Source organism: Adiantum capillus-veneris, chromosome 24 (genome assembly GCF_014529385.1).
Source record: "Adiantum capillus-veneris isolate H3 chromosome 24, ASM1452938v2, whole genome shotgun sequence".
Taxonomy (NCBI): Eukaryota; Viridiplantae; Streptophyta; class Polypodiopsida; order Polypodiales; family Pteridaceae; genus Adiantum; species Adiantum capillus-veneris.
This window is the reverse complement of record NC_140954.1, coordinates 104,041,660-104,054,012: the sequence shown is the minus strand read 5'-3', so window position 1 is coordinate 104,054,012 and position 12,353 is coordinate 104,041,660. Positions and strand designations below refer to the sequence as shown.

General features: G+C 44.8%; 1 protein-coding gene across 1 annotated transcript; it reads left to right on the top strand.

The window, feature by feature from the left end:
- The first annotated feature begins 495 nt into the window (after positions 1–495).
- LOC147426887 (Ribosomal protein L24e family protein) lies at positions 496–11,968 on the top strand. Its single transcript, XM_086498008.1, has 4 exons — positions 496–658; positions 731–844; positions 11,282–11,418; positions 11,518–11,968. Exons 1-4 carry the CDS (start codon positions 578–580, stop codon positions 11,696–11,698), a joined length of 513 nt encoding a protein of 170 aa, XP_086354134.1. The 5' UTR covers positions 496–577; the 3' UTR covers positions 11,699–11,968.
- The last annotated feature ends 385 nt before the right edge of the window (positions 11,969–12,353 follow it).

Here is a 12,353-nt window from a genome sequence, read left to right as displayed (position 1 = left end):
ATGGGCGAGGTCGATGATGGACTCTGCTAACACTTTGTCTGAACGGCAAATGTGAAAGCCCATTGAAGGTTGAATCCAAATGCTTGCTTCTCTCTCTTCTAGGTGAGACTCTACTAACACTTGTCAGACAGGCTGATGTTGGCTTCCGGCTATGTGCAGACCATGCATCATACTCAAGCTTCCATGGAATGTTGAAAGCCCATGGAAGGTTGAATTGGAATGCTTGCTTCTCTCTTATGGGCGAGGTCGATGCTGGAATCTGCTAACACTTTGTCCGAACGGCCGATGTTGGCTTCAACCTTCCGGCTCTGTGGAGATGTTCGTCAAGTACTCTAAAGCTTTCAACCCATCATAGCCCTTCTGCGTGCCAAAAAGGGTTGAAAAGCCTTAGTTGGCGCTTCTGTGTGTGAGAGAATCTCAACCGTCCAACGGATTTTTGTATTTAATGATTGGTATTAAGCTGCTTAAGGTTTGTAGGGCTTCATTTTAGAAAATCCCAAGAGTGTAAGTGCGTTCCGGCGAAAAAGCAGTCCCTTCGAGGTCTCCGGCTACCAAGTTTTACTGCTTGCGAGGAGCTATGAGGTTAGAGAAGTGCTGGTTTTGCTCTTCCACCGTCTATCCCGGCCATGGCATCCAGTTTGTTCGTAACGACGCCAAGGTAACTCTCTCTCTCTCTCTACACCCCACTGTTGAATTTTTTTTGTGGGGTCTCACTCCTTTTTCTTCATAGGTTTTTAGGTTCTGCAGATCAAAATGCCACAAAAACTTCAAGATGAAGCGCAATCCACGCAAGGTAAAATGGACGAAGGCTTACAGGAAGGTGCACGGCAAAGAACTTACTCAGGTGCTGCTCAATCTGCTCCTAAGCATCAAAATATTTTAAAGTTCTGGTCGTTCTTCTATATCTTTAGTAGTTGACATGTATGGGCCATGGCCCTCTTGGAGAGCCTAAGTTGCATCTGTTCTTTTACACTGGGTTTTCTGGCGAGTGCACTCATATACAAGCTGCAGACATGGGAAAATGGTAGAATCTTGGTAAACAGGTCTCAAATTATCATACTAAGTTCTCGCCTTTTGTGTCTCTTAAGGAGCAAGATCTTATTAGTCTTTGCAAGAAACCATTTGAGAATTGCCATTGTGAGCCAGTGGCCTTGATGCTCATGGACTTTTGGATCTTGATGTGCTTATTTTGAAAGTGGGATGGATAATAGATGTGCTTGCACAAGCTTGCAACATTATGTGAAAGTGAGATTCCAGAAGTTTCACTTTTTGGTGATAGAAAGGGAGTTCTTAAAAGTGATATAACACATATAATACATCTATTTATACGGATAACATAGGCAGATTATAATCTACAATCAAACAGGATCTGATTACGCAGTGCAGATATGTTGTTGGGGTTGGCAATTCTAGCTTCAGAGCCTCTTGGTTTATGCTTTGGACCTAAAGAGTCAGTGAAAATAGAGGAGCAGAGAATGATACAAATTTTCTATTCATGTGCTCACGTGTAAGCCCTTTGGAGAGGTGAAGTAATTTTTTGCCACACCATGGACCAAGACATGTGGCATGCTTATGGATTACAACAAGGTGGTATCGGGGGCATGGCCTACTACCTTCGGCACAAATTTTGGTACCAAGAGCAACACACTACTTTGAACCAAATGTTTACGATTAGTTGACTCTTATGGAGGAACAAAAGGATTACAAAAAAGGAGGCCAGAGCGTCAAATTTGAAACTTTCTTAGGGCCTCGAGATGAGCAAAAAGTGCTTGCTTATATTCAACAGTTTGATACCACTTTTTCTAAGCCTCTTTCCTAAACCGGAATGCACGACAGTGGTGGTCGACTTTACAAGCATATGGACTTGTATCATAGACTTGGGTGTGATTCAAAAAATTGTTTGCTTCCCTATGGTTGACACTCTATCTCTAGGGTTGAGTGCACCCTAGTGAGCCTGTATGTAGAATGTGCACGTCTAGGTACTTAGACTAGTTGCATACTTTTTGATTGCACACTAATGTCTGCTAGGTGTATGCTTTGGGGAGTGTTCCAGTGTTGCATTAGCACCTAGCCTAAGTATTTATCTGCATGTTAAGCACCTCTTATAAATAACTCATTAATAAGTGACATTTTAAGAAATCATGGGTTTTTAGTGGCATTGCCCGACCTAGCTTTAATTTCTTATGTAAGTGACCCTAGGGTTCACTTCTCAACCATAAGTCAGGACACTCAGTACCAGCCCCAAGTACCTGCAGTACCTCAGTATCTAGTGTTTTTGCACCAGATCGGCCTACAACCATACCCTTGTTGTATCGTCGCAGATCCAATAATTAGTACCAGTGTTTTCAGACTTGCAAAAGCAATCTGAGAGGCCAAAATGAAAAGGTGTCACGTGACACATCCAACCCTATGTGTCCGTGGACAAGCTATACCACAGCAGGGTTCAATCAGTTCCGATCAAGTTAGATTAGCAGTGATCTGGCACTTTTGTGAGTCTATTCGTAGACCGTGCATGCCCAGTCACTTAGCATAGATGCATATCCTCCGGTTGCACACAGCATGATCATCGGAATTCCCATCAGAATCCATTAGCATCAGTTAGGGGAATTTTCCAGTGCATTTAGCCTATTTTCCTATTTATTGGGATTTTCACTTATTATTTTTAAGTGACTTTCCTACAAAAGTAGGTAGGGCAATTTTGCTAAGTTAATATATAAGCAAACCAAAGTTCACACTTTCTGGCAGAAAAGGCAGCAGGAGCACCTTGCTCAACAGGCAACTTCTCAACAAGACCAACCCCCGCGACTACTCTGCCGTTTTCTCCACAGAAGACCTAGCGTTTTTGCATCAGATCAGCCTTGGTGATTTGTGCACAGCAGATCAGCCCCGGCGTCATCACGACATAGCAGATCAGCCTAGCATTTTTGCATTTGCAGAACCCCGGCGATAGAAGGACCATTTTCAGCCCTGGCGTTTTTGGATTTCAGCAGCAAAAGAAGACCGACATCATTCACCTAAAGTGTAGCAGATTCAGCCCGTAAAGACCATCAGTTTTCAGCCCTAAGAAACCTCATTTTTCAGCCAAGAAAACGCAGCCAAAACAGTCACTTTCAGCCACCGAAACAGTCCCGAAATTCAGCGATTAGAAGATCTCAGATTTCAGCCATCGTCGTCGTCGTCGTCATCGTCACCGTCGTCATCATCGGCATAGACCAAGTTGCATAGTCCATTGCATACGCATTGTACACCTTTGTTCAATCAAAGAATAGACCGCTCTCGCCGACGAGAGTGGGGCCTTCGGAGGAGGGTTTTACAACCTCTCGGGTGTCGTATCTCTTCTCTCTCCTTCTCTCAGTCTCATTCACTTGCACGCACAATATCCACTCACTTTGTTCGTGATCACATCACTCTCCATACGACGGAAAGCTCTCTCTTTCCATAAGAACTAAAAGGAACCTTGAGAAATAAAGATCACTAATCTTGAGAAAATACAATATTCATTCCGCTGCACCTAACATTGGTATCAGAGCTTTGGAAGTGTTCTGCATTACTCAAGGGAAGAACCACAAGAATTTTTTTGCTTGTTGCGATCGCACGAACCCAAGTTTACTTGGGCGTGGCGATTCCTAATCGTGTTTTGTTGAAGAGTGACAGGAATCCCAAGAAAGAAGGGCTTGTCCAGCCTCCCCTTATGTCTCTTTTCACTCATTGAGAGCGGACCGTGCACTTAGCGGCCGGCCAATCGACGTGAGGTGGGAAAAAGCAACCTTGGTGTGAGCGCAAGGCCGCCAAGGGGTGCGCTCACAGAAAAGGGTAGAACTCGGGTGAAGAGAAGATCCTTCTCGAACGCGATTTGCAAGCGAAAGAAAACCTCAAGAACCCGAAGACCCCAAGACCCTCAAGACTCAAGAACCTCAAGAACCCAAGATTCTCACGAATCAAGGACCTCAAGAACCCAAGTTCCTCGTGAACTTAAGAACCCAGGGGCCAGACCACACGAACCCACAAGAACCCACGACTTCAGAATGATCATCACTCGAAGCGGAATGGATACTTCGCTTGGAGGTGATGAGCATGAGAGAGGCGAAGAAGAATTTTCCTCACCAAGAGGTTTTTCCGACCCTTCCCCATCTACGACAAAGATTGCACGAACTCCTATGGAGGAGTTAAACCAAGAAAGAGAAGCAGAAAGAAAGGCTTACGAAGAACGAAGGGCAGCCATAGATCGTGAATACAAAGAAGGAATGGCAGCCATAGCACGTGAGAGCGAGCAAGCATGCTTGGAAGCCAAAGCAAGAGAAGCAGAATTTGATCGAGAGAACAAAGAAATGCAAGCCAAGTTTGATCACGAGAACAAAGCAATAAGGCAAGGGATGTTGCGACTCTTTTCTCGAATACAGGCACAGATTCAACAGGATAGGGAAAAGGAGACTCTCTCAGTCTCTCTTTCTCCAAAGCAGGATACTCAGGATTTGCATGATTGTTTGAGGCATGATGATTTGGATGCCAATGATTTGCATAATGATTTGGATGACAATGACAAGCATGATGATTTGCATGATCAAGATGTGATTTCTCACAAGCATGATGAGTTGCATGAAGATGATGTGATTTGTTCACAAGGATGATGTGTTAGTGGATGCTTTTTCTAGCGAAGCTAACCTTGTTGTAGATTCGATCAATCACGACGAATCGATCTTGGCTTTTGAGTCAAGGTCCACAGATCCCCCACAAGAAGATTCGATAGATCACGAAGGATCGATCTTGGCTCTCGAGCCTAGGTCAACAGAACCCGTCAGAAAGAACCCACTCAAGAAGAACTTCTTCAAGAAGCACAGATCTTGGCTCTTGTGCCTAGGTCTCAAGAACCATCACAGGAAGTATTATGTGTTCGCATGATTGATACGCACACATTGTTCAAGTGTTTCATTCGTGAAGGTTTCCTGTATTTTAGTCAGCATCGTTATGTGATCCCTTTTACTAGACATGACATATTGTATGTTGAGCACGTTTCTCTCATGGATGAGCACGAATGTATGCGGATTGTTCATGAAAAGTTGAAAAGTTTGTATGTCAGGAAGTCACATTCCATGTCCTTTTTTTGGCATGACACAGTTTCCGAAAGAGCACATGATAGTATGAGCACCAAGCATGGGCATTTCCATTGTGATTTGCCACCGTTGATTGATTTCAATCAAAGAGAAAAGATTCGACCTCATTGTTTGCATGTGTTTGATGAACGGTTTGTCACTCCGTCTCTATGTTCATCTACATTGCATACACAGTCTTTCGCAAAGACAAGATTTTTTTCCTTCACTTTACATGGAATGGGTATGTTCATGGTTTTGTGTTGGAGATGGTTTCAGGAATTTTCAGCCATAGAGATTCTTGAAGACGAAAGAAGCAGGACTCTAGACGAAGTTGAAGCAAGAAAGGAGATTCAGAAGACTTTGTCGCTTTCGGCGCGGCCCAAAGAAGAAGCGTTGCAGATCTTTATGAAGTTCAAGTACCGCATGACCCACACATCAGAGTGGGCCGGCGAAGAGTCCCTTCCAGGATTCCGGATGCTGTTGGCGATCTCCCTCGACGCCATATAGTTCGGTACCAGTACCTCACTTTGAAAAGGAGGGGATGTCACGTGACACATCTAACCCTATGTGTCCGTGGACAAGCTATACCACAGCAGGGTTCAGTCAGTTCCGATCAAGTTAGACTAGCAGTGATCTGGCACTTTTGTGAGTCTATTCGTAGACCGTGCATGCCCAGTCACTTAACATAGATGCATATCCTCCGGTTGCACACAGCATAATCATCGGAATTCCCATCAGAGTCCATTAGCATCAGTTAGGGGAATTTTCCAGTGCATTTAGCCTATTTTCCTATTTATTGGGATTTTCACATATTATTTTTAAGTGACTTTCCTACAAAAGTAGGTAGGGCAATTTTGCTAAGTTAATATATAAGCAAACCAAAGTTCACACTTTTTGGCAGAAGAGGCAGCAGGAGCACCTTGCTCAACAGGCAACTTCTCAACAAGACCAACCCCCGCGACTACTCTGGCGTTTTCTCCACAGAAGACCTAGCGTTTTTGCATCAGATCAGCCTTGGTGATTTGTGCACAGTAGATCAGCCCCGACGTCATCACGACATAGCAGATCAGCCTAGCGTTTTTGCATTTGCAGAACCCCGGCGACAGAAGGACCAATTTCAGCCCTGGCGTTTTTGGATTTCAGCAGCAAAAGAAGACCGACATCATTCACCTAAAGTGTAGCAGATTCAGCCCGTAAAGACCATCAGTTTTCAGCCCTAAGAAACCTCATTTTTCAGCCAAGAAAACGCAGCCAAAACAGTCATTTTCAGCGATTAGAAGATCTCAGATTTCAGCCATTGTCGTCGTCGTCATCATCGTCACCGTCGTCGTCATCGGCATAGACCAAGTTGCATAGTCCATTGCATACGCATTGTACACCTTTGTGCAATCAAAGAATAGACCGCTCTCGCCGACGAGAGTGGGGCCTTCGGAGGAGGGTTTTACAACCTCTCGGGTGTCGTATCTCTTCTCTCTCCTTCTCTCAGTCTCATTCACTTGCACGCACAATATCCACTCACTTTGTTCGTGATCACATCACTCTCCATACGACGGAAAGCTCTCTCTTTCCATAAGAACTAAAAGGAACCTGAGAAATAAAGATCACTAATCTTGAGAAAATACAACATTCATTCCGCTGCACCAAACAAAAGGACACCCATATTTTATAAGTTGTTCTAACTTATGGGGTCGTCAAAACTTATGCATACTGCCTGAATCAAACAATATGACAAAACACTGACCCTTCAGAGAGACTTATCAATGTGAGTGTCAGAAACGTGTGAGGCTCAAATTGGTTCACTAAAGTACTTGTGGTAGCTGTTGATGCTTAGGTGGTGCTGTCTTAGGACAAGCCTTCTTAATATACATTGATAACATCGACCTTCCTCAGCATAAATGATTTGTTCTTCTGGCATCATGTATCCTCCTATAATTCCTTGTGCAGCTTTTTTATCCGGGGTTAGCTTAGGTTTAGCATGTGTTTTAGCTTTACCCTTAGGTTCATTTTGAGAGTTCTTTTCCGAAGGATTAGAAGAAGATTGGGTAGAAGAGTTACCATTCTTACCGTTCTTTGGGTTCTGAGGAGTCTGAGAGGTACTATGAGAAGACTTGTTTTCCTTAGGCTTTCCTTTGTTGTGCTTCATCTCCTGTGCGAGAGCAATCGCTACCGCCTTGTTGAGATCCACGGGATCGAGAACTTCGACATCAAACTTGATATACTTGTCCAACCCGAAAAGGAATGCCTCTTTGCGCTCATAATCCGATTTGCGTAATTGGGTGCCGAGCTGCAAAACACGGCTAGAGAAAGACATGACTGGCATACCATTTTACTTGAGATTGCGCTAATCTTTTAAACGTGCTAAGTACTGAGGTGGCATAAACCGCGCCTTGAGCTTGTCTTGGAAGTTGGCCCAATTAAAAGAAAAGGGCGCGTCTTCCTCGACTTCCTCTAGGTGCGCGGCCAACTGTGCCTCTTGCCATGCGTGATACCAATAAATGGCATCACCAACAAGATACATGGTTGCCGTCAAAACTTTGCTATTTCCTATTTTCTTAGTTGTCGCAAAGTAAGCATTAAATTGATGCAACCAAGAATGATTAACATTAGCATCCATCGTACCGTCATACTTACTGAACGTCAACTTTTAAGTGACTGGATTGTTGGAGTCCGCATCTCTACTTGTGCTATCTGATGAACTGCTCACATCTTTGACCAACTCGGATTTCGAGGTGAGTACCTGTGGGATCAACTCTTGCATGCGTTGGTCTTCCTGCGCCTCACGCTCTAATTCCAAATCCGTTCGCCTTTCTTCGGCCGCTATGCGTTGGGCTTCGCGTGCTTGCTCACGCTTAAGATCCATAGCTGCCTTTCTTTCTTTGGCCGCCAAGCGTTCTTGCTCACGCTCACACTCCAAGGCTACCTTTCTATCTTCGCGCTCGCGATTGAAGGCGGCCCGTTGCGCCTCTTGTTGTAGCATCATGTCCATCATCGACTTGACCAAAGCCTCCATAGGATTTGGTGCAACCCATGGCGTAGATGGAGATGGGGGAGGATCGGCAAAAAAATTCTCTTGGTAGAGAAACTTCTTCGTCACCAACTTCACTCATCACTTCACTCTCATCACCTTCACGCAAAGTATCCATTCGCTTTGGGTGATGACCATACACTGAGATCTTGTGTACTTAAGTTCTCGAGGAACTTGGGTTCTTGAGTTCTTGAGGTCTTGGGTTCTTGAGGTTCTTGAGTTCTTGAGGTTCTTGAGGTCTTTCTTTAGCTTGCAATGTGTGTTAGAAAAGCTTTTCTCTTACCTGAGCTCGACTCTTCCCTGCGGGCGCACCCCTTGGCGGCCTTGCGCTCACACCAAAGTTGCTTTTTTCCACCTCACGTGATTAGCCTGCCGCGAAATGCACGGTCCGCTCTCAATGAGTGAAAAGAGGAACAAGGGGAAGCTAGACAAGCCCTTCTTTCTTGGGTTACCTACTACTCTTCAAAAACACGATTAGGAATCAACAGGCCCAAGTGGACTTGGGTTATGTGCGACCGCACAAGCAAAAAATTTCTTGTGGTTCTTTCCTTAGTGATACAGAACACTGCCAAGGCTCTGATACCAATGTAAGGTGCAGTGGAAGTGAATGATGATATTGCTCAAGATGAGTGCTCCGAACTGTGCTCAAGGGTTCCTTTTACTTACGGAAGGGAGAGTCTTCTGTTCCTTTAGAGAGAATGCAATGATCACAAACAACGTCAATGCTACTGTGAATGAAGGTGCTGAGAGAGAGAGAGAGAGAGAGAGAGAGAGAGAGAAAGAGAGAAGGATACGACACCAGACGGTTCTCAAACCCTCCACCAAGGGCCCCCCTCTCTATGGCGAGAGACGTCTATGCTATAGATTGTACAAATCTGGTACGATGGTCTAGATGCAATGGACTTGCCGATGATGTCGACGACAATGATGACGACGATGAGGACGGGCTGAAAACTGAAAACGCTAGGGCTGAAATGCTGAAATCTGCAAACTGCCGACTTTCTGTTGAGCTGTGACACTGTGTCGGCGAGGATGGCGATGACGACGACTCGACAATGATGCGCTTAAAACGCAGATGCTGAAATCTGAAAACAGCGGGCTGAAACTGTAAACGCTGGCTGACTCGACGGTACGGCGAGGATCTGGTGCGGGTATGTGAGATCTGCAAGGCTAGGGGCTGGATCTGCAATGTCTAAGTGCTGAAAACTGAAAACGCTGACGTTCTTGGCTGATTTGGCGTCGTGAAACTACAAAACGCTAGGCTTGATCTGCCAGAAAACGCTGGGGCTGATCTGCTACAGAAAAGTTAAAACGCCAGGTTGATCTTGTTGGCTGAAAACGCTAGGGCTCTGTGCCGGTCTTGTTGAGAAGGTGCACTCCAAGTGGCTAGAACTTCTTCTGCTTCTTCTGCTAAAACGGGGTGCCCCCTGTCTGCTTATATAGCTGCTGGAAGCTGGGTCAAGCAGTCACTCCTGCATCCCACGATCCTTGGAAATTGGTAAATTAATTGATAAAAATGCCAAATTCTCTGTAAAATGTTTTGTCTCAAAACTGGCTGGGAATCGGATCTTTTGCTTGGACAATGCATATGCTGGGTGGTACTGGGTGTGCAATCAGAACACTTCCTAAGCTGACTTGAACCCTAAACTTGAGATAGCTTGTCCACATGCACATAGGGTTAGATGTGCACGTGACAAGAACGATGAAGATTCCAATGAACATCGTTCATCTTCTGAAGATTTAGAGAAGTATGGGCCATTCCCTCCTAGAAAGTACTAAAGGATGGAGATGCAGCGACAAGTTGACGCTTGTGCCTAGCAGATGCTTCGGTACTCCAAAGATCCACAATATGCGGAATTTTTGGCCAAGTACTCGCTTGACGAGATGCATTCCAGATGGCGTTTCGTCGTTAGATTAACTCTGAAGTCGGCAATAAAGAAGTCAATTACACCTAGGTTTCCTGTCCAGAAGGTGTATTCAAAGGATGAGTTTGAAGCAGCAATAGAATGACGAGTCAGTAGACTCGTGAAGACCAAGAAGTGGCCCGTCAAGAATCTCCTTTTCTTACAATTCTTGCTTTTTCTCCGCATCTTCCACATTTTCGCATCCGCACTGGAACTAGATGAAGACGAACTGTCGGATTGACTACATGACTAGGCAGGTTGAAGTAGGAGTAACCACTTGGATCACTATCAAAGAGGTGGCCAGTGAGTTGGGTGTTGTGTCATCAAGATAATCCTCCTCCCAAGGGATACAATGTACTCGAAAAATGAGAGGGGTTCCCATCAGTTTGTAAAGAAGATGGGTGATGCAACAAAAGCTAGGAGTAGGGGAGTGAGGGAAGAAAGTAGCAAAGAGTTGAAGTAGAAATAGGCCACCTTGACATCAAGAGGAGGCCAAAAACTCCACCAAAGAATCTTTGATAGCCAACTCCAAATCTTCAAGGCCATATACAACCGCACATTCAGCACAAGAGACATCACCACTACAAGAAGACTGCACCAAAAATTGGGGAGAGAGAAAGCCTCTAACCATCCATGGCAATGATCGATAGGCCTAAGACATTCTTCAACCTGCAAGCAGAAGCAGTATATGGTGCAAATTTGAAGGTGAGGCAAAAACTGCCCAAGTTCCAACACACCTAGCGGTCCATGCCCATCAAATAGGATAAAAAGCAAAAAAAGAACAAGCAGTAAACAATCAAAAGAGGTGAACATACACGCAAACACACCTCCACCACAAGCAGTCATGCGGAATGCACTCACCCCAAGCACAAGCAGATCCACAAGCACAAGCATCACACAACAAACAGGAAGGAGAAAATACTTGCGTAAGAAGAACAAACAAAACGCAAGGGAAGAAACCGTTTCAAGCAACACATGTGACATAAGAGGGGGAACAGCCATCTGGTGAAGGCGGCCAAGTAGAGTGCCTGCGGTTCTTTAAACCTTAGGCGGCGGCCACTGCAGTCGGAAGTACGGTGGTTGCTTAAGGTGGGGAACGATTTGTTACATTGGAAAATCAATCAATGCGTCCAGGCCCACCACGTGGAAGTCTTCCCCCCCCCCCCCCCCCCCCCCCCCTCTCTCTCTCACACACACACACAGATGTTCACACACTCACTGTAATGAATAATAAATTGATGGTGTCCGAGTTCTCATTTTAGGATGCCACATTTGAGTTTGAGAGGAAGCGCAACAGACCAGAACGTTACGACAGAAATGTGATTCAGAACACTATCAAGGCCATGAAGAGAATAGAGGAAATTCGTGCGAAGCGAGAAGAAAAGTTCTGGGAAAGCAGGTATGTCAATGTGAAGTATCATTAGAACTCTGTTCATTTTTGCAGTTTTTGGTTTTTTCATCTTAGTAAACTTCTGGGATTCCACATCTTATTGTGCAGAATGAAGGTAAAGAAAGAGAAGAAGGCAGACCTGGCAGAGCTAAAGCAGAATATCCACTTAGTAAAGGCCCCAGCTGCCTTGCAGGAAGACCCCAGCTTGACACTCCCGAAGAAGAAAGAGAAGATGAAGGTGTGCGTGGAGGCACCACAAGCAGAGGAACCACGGTCGATGGAGGAATAATTTTTATGATATTGCTGGGGCTGTCAATGTCGTTGGCTTTGTTCAGATTTCTCTTTCATGGATGTACAACAAAACAGTAATACAATCCGTTGTTTGGTCTGAGTCACCACTGAAGGAGGGTGGTGTGACTGTAGAGCATATAGAAGAGAGGACATAAATTGAAGAGCTGCTGTCAATGGGTTTGTCTGTGTCTTTTGTTTGCCTATTAGAAGGGTATATTCCTCAGCTGTAACCTAATCAAGGCATATGGAGTGCTCAAGGTTTCCCTTCTCCTCTTTCGATCCAATGAGTTCCCTTGTAAAACATCGAGAGACAATTACTCATGCATTTTGTGCGCACTATTCTGTTTGTCGTTTAGATATTTGGCTAACTGGATTTTTTTTCCCCGGCGTGTAGTCATGGAGATCATTCTATAGAAATTAGTTCTGTCCTGTCCATTCAACAACACTTCTAAAATGCCTTTATCTATGAAGCTCTCAGTGGATTTATGGTAGAAAGGCTATGAGGCTGTGCTCGAAGTGCTTTTTATAGTTGTGAGGCTGGTGTGTGGGCTAGCAGTTGTACTGTTATGGTTGTACCCTATTGGTTGCATCTCTTCAAAACGCTTCCATGACTCGGACAATTTGAACTTGCTCTATTAGAATAGACTTGCTCA

Excerpts from the sequence above, each read along its gene's own strand:
- LOC147426887 (XM_086498008.1), top strand. The coding sequence starts at position 578 with ATGAGGTTAGAGAAGTGCTGGTTTTGCTCTTCCACCGTCTATCCCGGC. Across the intron at positions 659-730 it reads TTGTTCGTAACGACGCCAAG|GTTTTTAGGTTCTGCAGATC; the intron begins GTAACTCTCTCT and ends TTTTCTTCATAG. Across the intron at positions 11,419-11,517 it reads GAAAAGTTCTGGGAAAGCAG|AATGAAGGTAAAGAAAGAGA; the intron begins GTATGTCAATGT and ends CTTATTGTGCAG.